Source organism: Oncorhynchus clarkii, chromosome 12 (assembly GCF_045791955.1).
Source record: "Oncorhynchus clarkii lewisi isolate Uvic-CL-2024 chromosome 12, UVic_Ocla_1.0, whole genome shotgun sequence".
NCBI lineage: Eukaryota > Metazoa > Chordata > Actinopteri > Salmoniformes > Salmonidae > Oncorhynchus > Oncorhynchus clarkii.
In genome coordinates this window covers 44,053,184-44,068,555 of record NC_092158.1, presented here as the reverse complement: position 1 = coordinate 44,068,555, position 15,372 = coordinate 44,053,184, and the positions used below count along the sequence as shown (strand labels likewise).

Below are 15,372 nucleotides of genomic sequence, written 5' to 3'. Positions count from 1 at the left end.
ATGAAGTCTGTTTTTTTAACACCCATTGCGAAACATAGTTCCTCGTTATTTGAAAAATCTTTCCAACACTCCCGACCTCCACATGGGTGAGGATATTGGACATTTTATCAAAGCCTATTGGATGATAACTTGTTTTTAACTAGGACAGAATCATTTATAATTTACTTTTTCCAACATAATATAGGTACAGCTGATCCCCTTATTGTATGGGACACTTTTAAATGTGCCTTTAGATGCCATGCAATTCAGTACTCATGTCACACCCTGACCTTAGAGATCCTTATTTATTCTCTATGTTTGGTTAGGTCAGGGTGTGACTCGGGTGGGAAAATCTATGTTTTCTATTTATTTTTTGTTTTGCCGAGTGTGGTTCCCAATCAGAGGCAGCTGTCTATCGTTGTCTCTGATTGGGAATCATACTGTATATAAGTTGTGATTTTCCGTTTGGATTTTGTGGGGTGTTATTTTCTGTTTAGTGTCTGTGCCTGACGGAACTGTTCGCTTTTTTTTTTTTTGGATTTGTTATTTTTGTTTGAGTGTTTCTGGAAAATAAATATCATGAACACTTTCCACACTGCGCTTTGGTCCACTCTTCCTTCCACCGACGAGAGCCGTTACAACTCATCTCTAAAACAAAAGCAATTTAGGTCAAAAGAGTACAAATTAACAAATTAAATGGAAGGACTATCAGTACAGATAGATGGCAATAAAAACTGTACCATAGAGGTAAACAATAAGTTAGAGAAAAAACAAAAATAAATGTAGGAACTTATTCAAGAACGATTAAGTATAATATATTATCAAAATAAAGTTAACTGGATGAATATGGGGGAAAATGCACCAAATTATTTTTTATTTTCAACATAGAAATTCTATCAAAAACAATTTACGGAAACTTGTTAAAAATGACATGATGATTCATGATTCACCAAACAATATTTCGAAAGAGGAAGCAAAGTACTTTAAGCAGGTTTTAGTTTGTCTCCTCCATCTCCACTAACCAAAGTTAATTGTATGGATTTTTTTCTATTAAATAAAGTAAAATGAACAACTGCACAGAAAGACTCATGTGAAGGCCAAATTACAGAGGGGGAACTTCTTGATGCAATTAAAGCCTTTAAGTCTGGGAAAATTCCAGGGCTGGATGGAATACCAGTGGAGGTATACCAAAACCTTTTTGATGTACTCAGAGGACCGTTATTAGCATGTTTTTACCACTCCTTTAAAACCTCTTCATCCTACCCCCTCCTTTTTTGAACATTCTGTTAAAAATCGCGCAACTTTTCAGCGTCCTGCTACTCATGCCAGGAATATAGTATATGCATATGATTAGTATGTGTGGATAGAAAACACTCTGAAGTTTCTAAAACTGGTTAAATCACGGCTGTGACTATAACAGAGCGTGTGTTTCATTGAAAAACGCAAGAAAAACTGCTCTCTGAAAGCAAAAAATAATTTCCATAAGTCACTTCCACCAGTTGTTAAAAGAGAACAGAATTTAATGGGAATTTGCCTGCACCTCATACAAATTCCGCACGATGGCGCCATTGTACTAATTTTCAATTGAATTAATTGTTGGAAAATACATCTGTCTGACCTCCAGTTTTCCAGTCTTCACCCGGAAGCAGTTTAGGGAGAGATCAGATGGCATTGTTTTTGAAGTGAGGACCTATTGAAGAGACATCGCCCTGTAATCATTTTGATAGATTATAAACGTTTACTAATACCTAAAGTTGGATTACAAAAGGATTTCGAAGTGTTTTGTGAAAGTTTATCGTCGACTTTTTTAATTTAAAAAAATTACGCAGCGTTTAAAAACGATGATTTTTTCTGAATGACACAGATCCCATACAAAGCTATTTTGGGTATATATGGACCGATTTAAACGAAAAAAAGACCCAATAGTGATGTTTATGGGGCATATAGGAGTGCCAAGAAAGAAGCTCGTCTAAGGTAATGAATGTTTTATATTTTATTTCTGCGTTTTGGGTAGCGCCGGCTATCGCAAAATCTGTTGTTTACGTGTCGAGCTGGCATTTTGGGGGGTGCATGCTATCAGATAATAGCTTCTGATGCTTTCGCCGAAAAGCATTTTAAAAATCTGACTTGCTGGCTAGGTTCACAACGAGTGTAGCTTTAATTCAATACCCTGCTTGTGAATTTTGATCAAGGTTTGAGTTTTAACGAGTACATTTAGCATTTAGCGTAGCGCATTTGCATTTCCAGGTGCCTAGTTGAGACATCTGCGTCTCAAGTAGGATCAAGAAGTTAAACATTTTAGATTATTAGATACTCAACAAGAAGGTCTGATTTCATTAATACTGAAACAGGATCCACGGTGTAAATATAAAGATCCAGTCCATAAAAAAAATTGGAGTAACCTTACACTTCAGTGTGGTGATGCAAAGTCTCGCAAAATGCATAGCGCATAGAATTAAAAAGGTATTGTTGAAATGTTAGCTATTAAAATCAGATCCAACAATAATATCAAGTGGTTAGAAATCCATAGGCTCTATATACTTTTTATAACCTCTCTGGATCACAAAAATATATTTATTTGATTTATTTATCCGTTATTTTGCCAGGTAAGTTAACTGAGAACACGTTCTCATTTGCAGCAACGACCTGGGGAATAGTTACAGGGGAGAGGAGGGGGATGAATGAGCCAATTGTAAACTTTTACATTATTGTGTAGTTTACCAATAAAATGGTCTGACGTTGATGTGGACATACTCTGTACACATATCCCGAAATAAAAAAATGATCTCACTACAATACATTTTAATAGAAAGTTAGATAAAATAGATAAGATCTTGCTATCATGGAACGGAAAATACCTGTCTATTTGTGAAAAAATCACAGTGATTAACTCTTTAGTCATATCCTAGCGACCTGTTTTTTTAATTATATGAGCAAAAAATATTCAATTTTATTTAGAACGGCAAGACAGACAAAAGTAAACAGGCCTATTTATGTCATGAGTTTGGGGCGCAGAAATGATTAAATATTTGTCACGATCGTCGTATTGAGTAGACCAAAGCGCAGCGTGGTGTGAATGCATGATTTAATGAAAAGACGGAAAAAACACGAAGTACACTAAAACAAACAAGACGAACGTGACTGCTAAATAACCACTGTGCTAACAAGCAACATAACATAGACAATAACCAACAAACCCAAACTAGAAAATGGCAACCTAAATAGGTTCCCCAATCAGAGACAACGATAAACAGCTGCCTCTGATTGGGAACCAATCCAGGCCACCATAGACCTACAATATGCCTAGACTAGACACACACACCTAGACATACAAAACCCTAGATGAGACAAAAACACACATACCACCCTCGTCAAACCCTGACCTAACCAAAATATATAAAGAAAACAAAGAATACTCAGGTCAGGGCGTGACAATATTAAAGCATTAGACCTCTCACTAAAGGTGTCAGTCATACAAAAGTTATACTTAAATCTGAACTGGTTCTCTAGCGGATTAGTAAGAATGTCTTACCCCATGTTCAAAAATGGCCTTTTTCCCTTTATTCAGATTACAACCTCTCACTTTCGGTTATTTGAAAATGAAATAATATCCAAAATATCTATATTTTTAAAACAAGCCATAGAAATTTGGTTGCAATTTTAGTTTAATCAGAAAAGACGGAACAAATAATTTGACCAATATTGTGATTAAACCAAAAAAGATAATGTATAATATGTTTTTTCAGTAAATGTATCATAAATAGGACTGGTGGAGTTATGTCACACATGCAGCTAACAAAAGTTATCGTAAAATAGATTGTGTCCATACAATGTATGTAGTATGTAAAGTAGAAGCCTAAGTGTTGTTGTTCATTAGTTTACTCAAATTAGTGGAGGGGTGGTAGGGTTAGTGGGAAATAATTAAGTAATATATTATTTGAAAATATGTGTATTTATGTACAGTGGCTTGTGAAAGTATTCACCCCCTTGGTATTTTTCCTATTTTGTAGCCTTACAACCTGGAATCAACATTTATTTTGTGGGGTTTTGCATCATTTGATTTACACAACATGTCTACCACTTTGAAGATGCTAAATATTCTTTATTGTGAAACAAACAAGAAATAAGACAAAAAATACAGAACTGGGGTGTGCTTAACTATACACCCCACCCCCCAAAGTCAATACTTTGTAGATTAGAGTTGCAAGTCTCTTGGGGCATGTCTCTCTCTATAAGCTTGGCACATCTAGCCACTGGGATTTTTGCCCATTTTTCAAGGATAAACTGCTCCAGCTCCAGCTATAGTGTTGTCCTGCTGGAAGGTGAACATCCGTCCCAGTCTCAAATCTCTGGAAGACTGAAACAGGTTTCCCTCAAGAAGTTCCCTGTATTTAGCGCCATCCATCATTCCTTCAATTCTAACCAGTTTCCCAGTCCCTGCCGATGAAAAACATCCCCACACTGAAGCATGGTGGTGGCAGCATCATGCTGTGGGGATGTTTTTGGGGGTGTTGAGAGGTGTTTTGTTTGCTCCAGACATAGCGTTTTCCTTGATGACCAAAAAGCTACATTTTTGTCTCATCTGACCAGAGTACCTTCTTCCATATGTTTGGGGAGTCTCCCACATTCCTTTTGGCGAACACCAAATTTGTTTGCTTCTTTAAGCAATGGATTTTTTCTGGCCACTCTCCCGTTAAGCCAATCTCTGTGGAGTGTACGGCTTAAAGTGGTCCTATGGACAGATACTCCAATCTCCGCTGTGGAGCTTTGCAGCTCCTTCATGGTTATCTGTGGTCTCTTTGTTGCCTCTCTGATTAATGCCCTCCTTGCCTGGTCCGTAAGTTTGGTGGGCGGCCCTCTCATGGCAGGTTTGTTGTGGTGCCATATTCTTTAAATGTTTTAATAGTGGATTTGATGTTGCTCCGTGGGATGTTCAAAGTTTCTGATATTTTTTTATAACCCAACCCTGATCTGTACTTCTCCACAACTTTGTCCCTGACCTGTTTGGAGAGCTCCTTGGTCTTCACAGTGCCACTTGCTTGGTGGTGCCCCTTGCTTAGTGGTGTTGCAGACTCTGGGGCCTTTCAGAACAGGTGTATATATACTGAGTGCCCCTACTTAAACATTCCATCAGCAGGAATCGGGATTGGAATATTTCTTAGTCTGGGAATGACCTGATTAGCATAGCTATATTAGCTAACATAGCTGTGCCAGAAATACCATGGATATACAGTGTCTTCAGAAAGGATTCACACCCCTTAACTTTTTCCACCTTTTGTTGTGTTCCAGCCTAACTGTCAAATGTATTACATTTATATTTTGTTTACTGATCAACAAACAATAGGCTACCCCATAATGTCAATCAAAATATATTAGTGTGTTATGTTCCATTCATATATATACACTTTTTTACACATTTTCTTCCCTTTTGACATTACGGATTATTTTGTGTAGATCATTGACAAAAAAAATGACAATTAAATCCACATTTATCTCACTTTGTAACACAAGAAAATTTGGAAAAAGTCAGTGTGTGAATACCTTCTGAAGGCACTGTATCTATGTCGGGTAATAAGTAAACAGAACTAAAAATAACAATAATGTCCTCTTTTGAATTGGTTACCTAGTAGATCTGGGTAAAATATATTTGTGTTTGTTATTCGAATAATTATTTTGAATGTGTGAGTATTTTCAAATAATATAGCACACATCAACTACTTCTAAATGAAGTATCTTTGGAATGTATTTTCAAATATTTATTTCAAATACTATTCCCAAATACCTGGATTAAATGCATGGGAGTGTATTTGCGTCGATGCATTTGAGTATTTTCAAAGACTTTCAGAGTGTATCTCCAAATACATTCCTACATTCAACTACTTGTCTTTTCAAATAAAAAACATCTAAATAATTACTTCCAAATGTCTTTAAAAGTAATAGAAATACCCTAAATAGTATTTGAACCCAGGTGTGGTACCTAGCAACCGTTTGGCCCAGGGGGTAGTTTATTATGTGCTGAGTGTCAATTACTCAGATAATTTTGCATGTGAGCAGCATTTGCTTGTGAGCTGCTCTGTTGACATGTTTTGAGTGCCTTCTTTCATATAATTTCTCTTTTTAGAGGGGTCAACCAATGTGTTATTGTTGAGTTCATCTGTGTTAGAAAAGACATCCTCTGAAACCTTTGCATTACCGGCAGGTTTGTAATGAATCCACTTTAAAACCTAACCTAATACCCACAAACTAATTATTTTAAAAAAATGTGATCAACACATGATTAAATACTAACCTGTAGATTAACAGTACTGATACCTGTAGGTGACGTTAGGGGAAAGGGGGATGTAGTTGTATATTGTTGTACTACCACACAAATTTGTGAATATCAGTGAGACACCCCTCTCCTTGAGCAGACAGCGAGTTAAGAGTTGGTGAGAAGGTATTAGAGCAGTGAATCACTTGTTAACAGAAGATTTACATAGTGATATCCATCCGACAGGTTTATGCAAGAGAAAGGGCAAAACCAATCTTGAATGCCTCAAACTCATCCAAATGTTTTGTTCCCTCTCCTCCGCCCTCCACCTTCGCCATGACAGGACCCGGAGCAGTGCAGGATGGGAACAGCGGCTCGATAGGGACACACGTACACACATACACCTGTCTACTTCTGGTCATCCTCCTTCCGTTTCTGCTCAAGTTTTGATGCAGTGGGCTTTCTGGCATCCGAGGGCAAGGTTGCATGTTTTGTGTGTTTTCTCTCACCTGGAACCACAAACATGATGCACAGAGTGCATGGGCTACCCTACTACATCATGTCGAACCGCTAAAAAGTATTATGTAACATATACTTTTTAAAATTCATTTTAGTTGAGTTTTAAGGACATAACAAGTTGCTTTTTTTTGTTTAGTTTCGCCTCCCATTATGATATGATTCTTAAATGTTTATTCACGTGGGTCTCAAAAATAGGCCTGTCCGATGTGGTTTGTCTGTTATTTACATTTAATTTATCTCAATTTCCCCCGACTGACAGTCATCTTAGCCCCGAGAGTCTTAGCCCTAAGAGTTAAGTGTATGAGGTGAACTAAACAAACACCTCAAACACAGGCAAGGACCAGAAGGACTGAAATCCCTCTAGGGCCTAAAAGCCTGTAATCATGTTTGTTTCTGCTGTAATTATTTTGGATTCTGATACATTGACAAACCACAACCGGTTAAGAAGAAATGGAATTTTGACAAATGTTCTTCTTCCTCTCATCATTGTAAATTGTGATCTTTTCAGTTGTTTGTGCTATGCTATTTTTTGTTTGTTTTTAACACATATTGAAAAGGGGTAAATAAAACATAAAAGTTGTATACATTTGTGCAAAGACTATGTTTGTCTTCCCTTCTAACTGGCACAAGTCTATACAAGGTGGTTTGAAGAATAATTACTTAACTAGTTATGAATGGAAAGGGAGTTTATTTCCATTTTTGTGGACATATAACTTCAACTAATGTAATCACTTGCAAAGTTTATTCATGTCTTTACAGCTGGTGTTACTGACTTGCCTAGTTAAATAAAGGTAAAATATGGATCACTCTAAGTGCAAATCCTAACTTCCACTTCAGTCACTTAGTGATGCATTGATGTCAGTGGGAGACTAAGTGAAAATTGGACTGAAGTGGAAGTTAGGATCCACCTCTGAAGGTTCTCAGCTGTTAGTATCAGTATTTTTGTATGGTCATTGGTTTGAGTTTGTTCCAAAATACTGTCTCATAACCAATAAGTATGAACTGTTCGGTTGTGTTGAACTGGTACGTTTTGACTGGAAATTCAAATAGATTGCTTATATTGTCTCCCAATAGAGTGCAGATACGTTCAAATATTCTCATACAGTGTGGTATAACGAGTTAAATAATCAGGGTGGAGTTTGGATTGATTTGAAATCGGGTATGTCTTCTCGTCGACGTCTCTGTGACACTCAGGACCTACAATAAAACGTTCTATAACCATCCACGTCATTTTACGCAATTAGCTTTAGTTTAACAGGCAAGCACAATCCATGCTCCATGAAATCACTGAACAAAAATATCAAAGCAACATGTAGTGTTGGTCCCCATGTTTCATGAGCTGAAATGTAAGAAAATGTTCCATATGCACAAAAAGCTCATTTATCTTAAATGTTGTGCACAAATTTGTTTACATCCCTGTTAGTGGGCATTTCTCATTTGCCAAGATAATCCATCCACCTGACAGGTGTGGCATATCAAGAAGCTAATTAAATAGCATGATCACAGGTGCTCCTTGTACTGTGGACAATTAAAGGCCACTCTAAAATGTGCAGTTTTGTCACACAACACAATGCCACAGATGTCTCAAGTTTTGAGGGAGTGTGCAATTGGCATACTGACTGCAGGAATGTCCACCAGAGCTGTTGCCAGATCATTTGTTAATTTCTCTACCATAAACTTCCTCCAAAATTGTTTTAGAGAATTTGGCAGTACGTCCAACCGGCTTCAAAACCGCAAACCACCTTGGCGTTGTGTGGGAGAGCAGTTTCCTAATGTCAAAGTTGTGAACAGAGTGCCCCATGGTGGCGGTGGGGTTATGGTATAGGTAGGCATAAGCTACGGACAACGAATAAAATTGCATTTTATCTATGGCAATTTGAATGCATAGAGATACCATGACGGGATCCTGAGGCCCATTGTCGTGCCATGCACAGCCCCATGTCACAAGGATCTGTGCACAATTAATGGAAATGTCCCAGTTCTTCTATGGCCTGCATACTCACCAGGCATGTCACCCATTGAGCATGTTTGGGATGCTCTGGATTTACGTGTACGACAGTGTGTTCCAGTTCCTGCTAATATCCAGAAACTTCGCACAGCCATTGAAGAGGAGTGGGACAACATTTCACAGGTCACAGTCAACAGCCTGATTAACTCTGTGCGAAGGAGATGTGTCGTGCTGCATGAGACAAATGGTGGTTTTCTGATCCACACTCCTACCTTTTTTTAAGATAACTGTGACAAACAGATGCATATCTGTATTCCCAGATGTGAAATCCATAGATATTAGGGCCTAATATATTTATTTAAATTGACTGATTTCCTTATATGAACTGTAACTCAGTAAAATCTTTGAAATTGTTTCATGTTGCGTTTATATTTTTGGTCAGTACCTGAAGCTGATTTTTCAGCTTTCTGTGCAGTGCATCAACTCATTTTCCCAGTTTATAAACTACACAGCAGTATCTCCTCTTCATGATAGTTTTAAAACTTTATTAAAATATCTGTGCCCATATTCACAAAGCATCTCAGAGAAGGAGTGCTAATCTGGGGTCAGTTTTGCCTTCGAAATTAATGTGTTGACATGGACAGGGGGGAATTGATCCTAGATCAGCACTCATACTCTGAGACCCTTTATGATTGCTGACCATGGTCTTGATTTATTTCAGTCTGTCCTCTAAACACCATGTTTTCAATAGATACATGTACTGTAATGTAAATGTAAGCAAGACAAAGGTTCAGAGTAGCGTTGACAGATGTAATAAGGGATGGATTACACACAATGCAAAGGGATATATTTGCTGTTGTATTGCTATTCCACAGTTCTCTGACAGGACATTGCAGACACACCTGAATGTTCATCTCTCATCGCTGTCTCCTAAATGATTAATTCCTGTGTTGGTTTTAACGTTGCCTATATCAGACAAAGCACTTGTTGAGCCCATGACAAACAAATCCTAATTCAGAGGTCTTAAAGGTAGACTCAACATTATGACATCATCATAAACAGTGGGGAAACTTCCTGCTTTCTCCCAGAAATCAACAGCAACAAAATCTAATCTGCCAGGACTGCTGGTATTGCCTCTTCCTTAAGTGGGAATGCCTCAAGGAAGGGCACAAATTAGGAGTCAGTTTTGTTAGTCTTCTGTTGTTGATGTCAGCACATGTGTACGATGAAGTCTGACTTTAATATTGTATTCACACATGTGGAGAAAGGGACACATTTTGATGTGACAAAAGATTTTACTTTTTAAATGTTTCAAACCTGTGGTGCTGCCATCAAAATCGGCCATATTACAGCAGATATATGGGTGCATTTATCACACATTTCAAATGGGCTATGTCTGTGTGAGGGTCACATTGATTTGATAATGATTAGAAATATACATCACTGTAATTCATGATTCACCAGGCATCGGCATTATTGTAAATGATTCTTGAACTTGGATTTCATTTGAATACATTGTTCCATATGGCAGAGCACTTAGCTAATAAAGTGAGATAGCTCACCCATTATCCACTCCACACCAGCATAATTGTTTGAACCCCAAATCCATTTAGAAATAAATACCACAAGTATTCCCCTAGTAAAATAGGTATTCAGACCTCAATGGGATAAATAAAGGTTAGATAAGTACCACATAATTAGTCAAGTGTTCTACTGTGGTAAATGTACTGATAAAACAGATCCAAATGTCTGTTGAAAGATAAGCTCATTCTAGTGACTGAAACTATATAATATGGGCTCAATGAAGGCCATGCTAAGGGTAGATTCAATAAAAGTTGTATTACTTTTTTTGTAGTTGTTTTAAAACATATGTACAGAAAGCAACATCTGGGGCTTCTGAGAAGTCCACGGTATAACCATTGCAAGAAACTTATTTCCAATTATTATTTTTGACTGAGCTTATATTGGACCTACCCTATAGTATAGTGCTGTTTGTGACGTGACATTTAAGTATGCATTCAGTCACTCTGTGGTGACCGGCACACACACATTCCCTCTACCCCAATACAAGACAGTCAAGTCATTCACCCGACAAAGGTCAGTCAAAGTCGTCCCTTTATTCTGGTTGATTCCACAGTGAATGGAAAATTACATTCTATTTGACTCCCTGTGATGTAAAAGATTGTTGGTTCATATGTATTTTCTTGTTGAAGATTGTGTGTTCATATTTTAAACTGACAAAAATAATAAAAAATGATCTTAAATGCCCCATGCTTTGACCATCTTTGTTTGAGTGCGCACATTGCCTTGCTTTGGAATTGCAAGTCATTCATTCATGTGTGTTTGCTTCATTGGGTAATTGAACTAACCTGGTGTCTCCAGTTACTGTGTTGATCCATCTTGTCAGCCATACAGTACCTGTCTAGGACCCACATGACAGACCTGCATATTGTGTATTTTTTCTGTTTGGGAGACATCTCCAATCTGCTAACCTGCGTTAGGTAAATCAATCCCTTTTTACGCCAGGTGTCTGCCAGAAGGTGGAGAGAGTAGGCAGGGCAAATCCGTTTTTGTGATTTCTGGTATATCATCAAAATAAATAAAAACACAGCATGTTTTTGGACTCATTCAGCAGTTTTTACCAGATTATGTACAATACCATTGGAAATAATGTTGAACGTTCAAATTATGTTCTTAAATAGCCCAATGTAAAAACACAGTTTTAATGTGTCCAAATCAATAACAAATATGCAGAAACAGTTTTTTTTTTCACACTATATTGAAAACCTAAACATAAAATGTACTATCTACACATACTTTACATGTGCAACAACAGTAATCATGTTACTTGTATAATTTATTTTATGAGCACCTTATAAACTGCACACGTACCAAAAACCCTATTGTTTTGACAAATGTCAATAAACCACTGATATTGATTAGGGAGGAAATCAGGCTCTATACGCTGTTGAAACTACCACAACTCAAAAAACACTTGGAAACTGGAGATATTTTGACATCATTGGTTAGAGAAAAACCTGGATTAGACTGTCAGCTAAATTTTAGAATGTTGCATAAATGTTAGAATGTTAGAATGGTGCATATTTTAGATTGTTGCACATTAGAATGTTGCATAATTGTTTGATATGGGGGATCACCAACAAAGGGAAATGTAACACTGTCTTGTCAATCACTCAAATATCAATTATCAGGTTGAAATCAATAGCGCAAGCGGCAGGAAATGAGGTTGCAGGTCCTGTTTAAACTAACACAGCTCAAAAAACACATGGAATCTGGGAATAACGTTAGAGGGCAACTTGCAGAAGACACGTAGCTAAATTTGTATTGCATTTCGATTCAAGTGGGTCGCCAAAAATATTTTCTTATATATCCTGAAAACTTGATTGCTGACATGCAAGACATTTTGGGACTAAATCAACAAGGGACTAATGAAACAAATGTTATTTTAAGTGATAGTTTGACTCTCAAATCATTGTATTGGTTTGCGACTATCGACGTTTATACAGAGTAGCCTGAATTTTCTTTGCCAGTTGACCTTAAAAATAATTGCGTTGTAAGTCCTACAACAGACAGGCGCGTGTAAAAAAAATCTACGGTAACAAACCAAATATATTAATATGTTTAAAGCAATCAAATTAATGTATTTGTGATGACTGTTAACTTTAAGATCAAAAAACACCAATCTGAAAGAAAAAGTAATTCCACTAAATGTTGTGCTTTTATGAAAATGGGAGTTTGTGTAATGTAGTAACAAAAACTGTCGACATTGGGGAAATTTGGGACAAACTCTACTTTTTGTTCATAAATATTTTTCATACTATTTACAACATTTGAAGTAAATATTTTGATAGATCAAAGTATCAGCTATCACAAAATGTATGCAACTAACTGTATTTATCCTCTACGGCATCAGTGTCCCTATACCGGGGCAGTTGAGGTAACGTGCGCTAATGTGATTAGCATGCCGTTGTAAGTAACAGCAAACTTTCCAGGACATAGACATGTCTTATATGGGCAGAAAGCTTAAAGTCTTGTTAATCCAACTGCACTTTCCAATTTACAGTAGCAGTGAAAAAATACCATGCTATTGTTTGAGGAGAGGGCACAACAACCAAACACTTTTATCACGGCAACTGATTTGATACATTCACCTCTGAAGGTAAATAATATACTTACATTCGGTAATTTTGCTCCTATTTGTCATCCTGTAGGTACCAGAGATAAAATGTAGCATTGTTTTGCTTGATAAAATACATTTTCATATTCAAATGTAGGAACTGGGTTCTACAGTTTGAACCCCTGCTGTCTCTGGCCCCACATCCAACCTTCCTGGCCATCTAGATTCGTGAAAGGTAGTGTATAAGCTAATGATCCATCATGTATGACATTCCTGGGAGTTGGGTTGAGGTCGGGTGTTTGCGGAGGCCAGGTGATCTGATACATCACTTGAATTCTTTTTTTTTTTTTTTTGAATTTTACCCCTTTTTCTCCCCAATTTCGTGGTATCCAATTGTTGTAGTAGCTACTATCTTGTCTCATTGCTACAACTCCCGTACGGGCTCGGGAGAGACGAAGGCTGAATGTCATGCGTCCTCCGATACACAACCCAACCAGCCGTACTGCTTCTTAACACAGCGCGCCTCCAACCCGGAAGCCAGCCGCACCAATGTGTCGGAGGCTACACCGTGCACCTGGCAACCTTGGCTAGCGCGCACTGCGCCCGGCCCGCCACAGGAGTTGCTGGTGCGCGATGAGACAAGGAGATCCCTACCGACCAATCCCTCCCGGACGACGCTAGGCCAATTGTGCGTCGCCCCACGGACCTCCCGGTTGCGGCCGGTTACGACAGAGCCTGGGCGCGAACCCAGGGACTCTGATGGCACAGCTGGCGCTGCAGTACAGCGCCCTTAACCACTGCGCCACCCGGGAGGCCCTTCATCACTTGAATTCTAAATAAATCAGACAGTGTCACCAACAAAGCACCCCCACACCATCACACCTCCTCCTCCATGGGAACCGCACATGCGGAGAGGCTGGTAACTCTTAATAAACTTATGCTCTGCAGCAGAGGTAACTCTGAGGCTTCCTTTCCTGTGGCGGTCCTCATGAGAGCCAGTTTCATCATAGTGCTTGATAGTTTTTGCGACTGCACTTCAAGAAACTTTGAAAGTTCTTGAAATTTTTCAGATTGACTGACCTTCATGTGTTAAAGTAATGTTGGACTCTCGTTGCTCTTTGCTTTTTTGAGCTGTTCTTGCCATAATATGGACTTGGTCTTTTATCAAATAGGGCTATCTCCTCTATACCACCCTACCTTGTCACAACACAACTGATTAGCTCAAACACATTAAGAAGGAAAGGAATTCCACAAATTAACTTTTAACAAGGCACTCCTGTTAATTAAAATGTATTCCATGTGACTACCTCATGAAGCTGGTTGAGAGAATGCCAAGAGTGTGCAAAGCTGTCATCAAGGCAAAGGTTGGCTACTTTGAAGAATCTCAAATATAAAAAATATTTTGATTTGTTTAACACTTTTTTGGGCACTACATGATTCCATATGTGTTATTTCATAGTTGTGATGTCTTCACTATTATTCTGCAATGTAGAAAATAGTAAAAATAAAGAAAAACCCTGTAAAGAATAGGTGTGTCAAAACTTTTGAATGGTAGTGTATATATAATTTTCCAAACCAGATACAAACATACGAACATCAATTTGCACATGGACACAAACTACGACTGCAGTGGCTTGTGAAAATATTCACCCCATTGGAATTTTTCCTATTTTGTTACCTTACAACTTGGAATTAAAATATATTTTTTTTAGGTTTGTATCATTTGATTTACACAACTTGACTACCACTTTGAAGATGCTAAATATTTTTAACAAACAAGAAATAAGACAAAAATACAGAAAACTTGAGCATGCATAACTATACCCCCCCACCCTCACAGTTCACACCCCTTTACCCCACCCTAGTCAAGCTTATCACCAACTCCTATCCTTGCCCTCTCTTACCAACACTTGACAAGTGTTTCCCAAGCTCCTATCTTTTCCCCCCTCCCTTCTTCTCAGTCACATTTACACCCTTCTATACATCTACTAGCTCATCTATTCTTATTCATTCATACACAACATATACCTATCCCTCCGCACACCCATTCTCTCCTGCCCTCTTACACATATTCATATTCAACCTCCTTCACTCTCTCATTCATATGCACAGACACATACACACACATGCGCCCACTCACAACCTCTCGCCTACACACACACACACACACACACACACACACACACACACACACACACACACACACACACACACACACACAGCTTTAGAACAATTATTGACAATTATTGACATACATGCTATATTTCTCCTTTTACATTGTCTTTTCACCGCCCATGTATCTCATTGCATCATTACATCCCTAGAGAAGAACAGTTACTTGGGGACAATAAAGTCTAGATTGTATTGTTGAGAGGGGGAAAGAACATTGTCTCAATTTACAATCAACTGGTCTTGGGCATCACTGTATGTAGCCAAGTGTGCTTATCACTTTTTCTGCTTCTTCCTCTCCTCATGTCGTTGGGCTCCTTTTCAACTGGAAAGGAACTCCATCCTCTGTGTTCCCTTCCATACTGACAG

The 15,372-nt window shown here is 38.1% G+C and overlaps 1 protein-coding gene across 6 annotated transcripts in view; it reads left to right on the top strand.

Annotated features, from left to right (window-relative positions):
- LOC139423219 (opioid-binding protein/cell adhesion molecule-like) overlaps window positions 1–10,353 on the top strand; it is a 547,364-nt gene extending 537,011 nt beyond the window's left edge. For 3 of the 6 annotated variants that reach the window (XM_071174981.1, XM_071174984.1, XM_071174980.1), the window contains 2 exons: window positions 6,101–6,178; window positions 6,573–10,353. In XM_071174981.1, coding sequence (XP_071031082.1) covers window positions 6,101–6,178; window positions 6,573–6,679 — 185 coding nt within the window. In that variant the 3' untranslated portion in view covers window positions 6,680–10,353. The remainder of the gene's footprint in view (window positions 1–6,100; window positions 6,179–6,572) is intronic. The other 3 variants (XM_071174985.1, XM_071174983.1, XM_071174982.1) reach the window with 1 other exon arrangement.
- The last annotated feature ends 5,019 nt before the right edge of the window (window positions 10,354–15,372 follow it).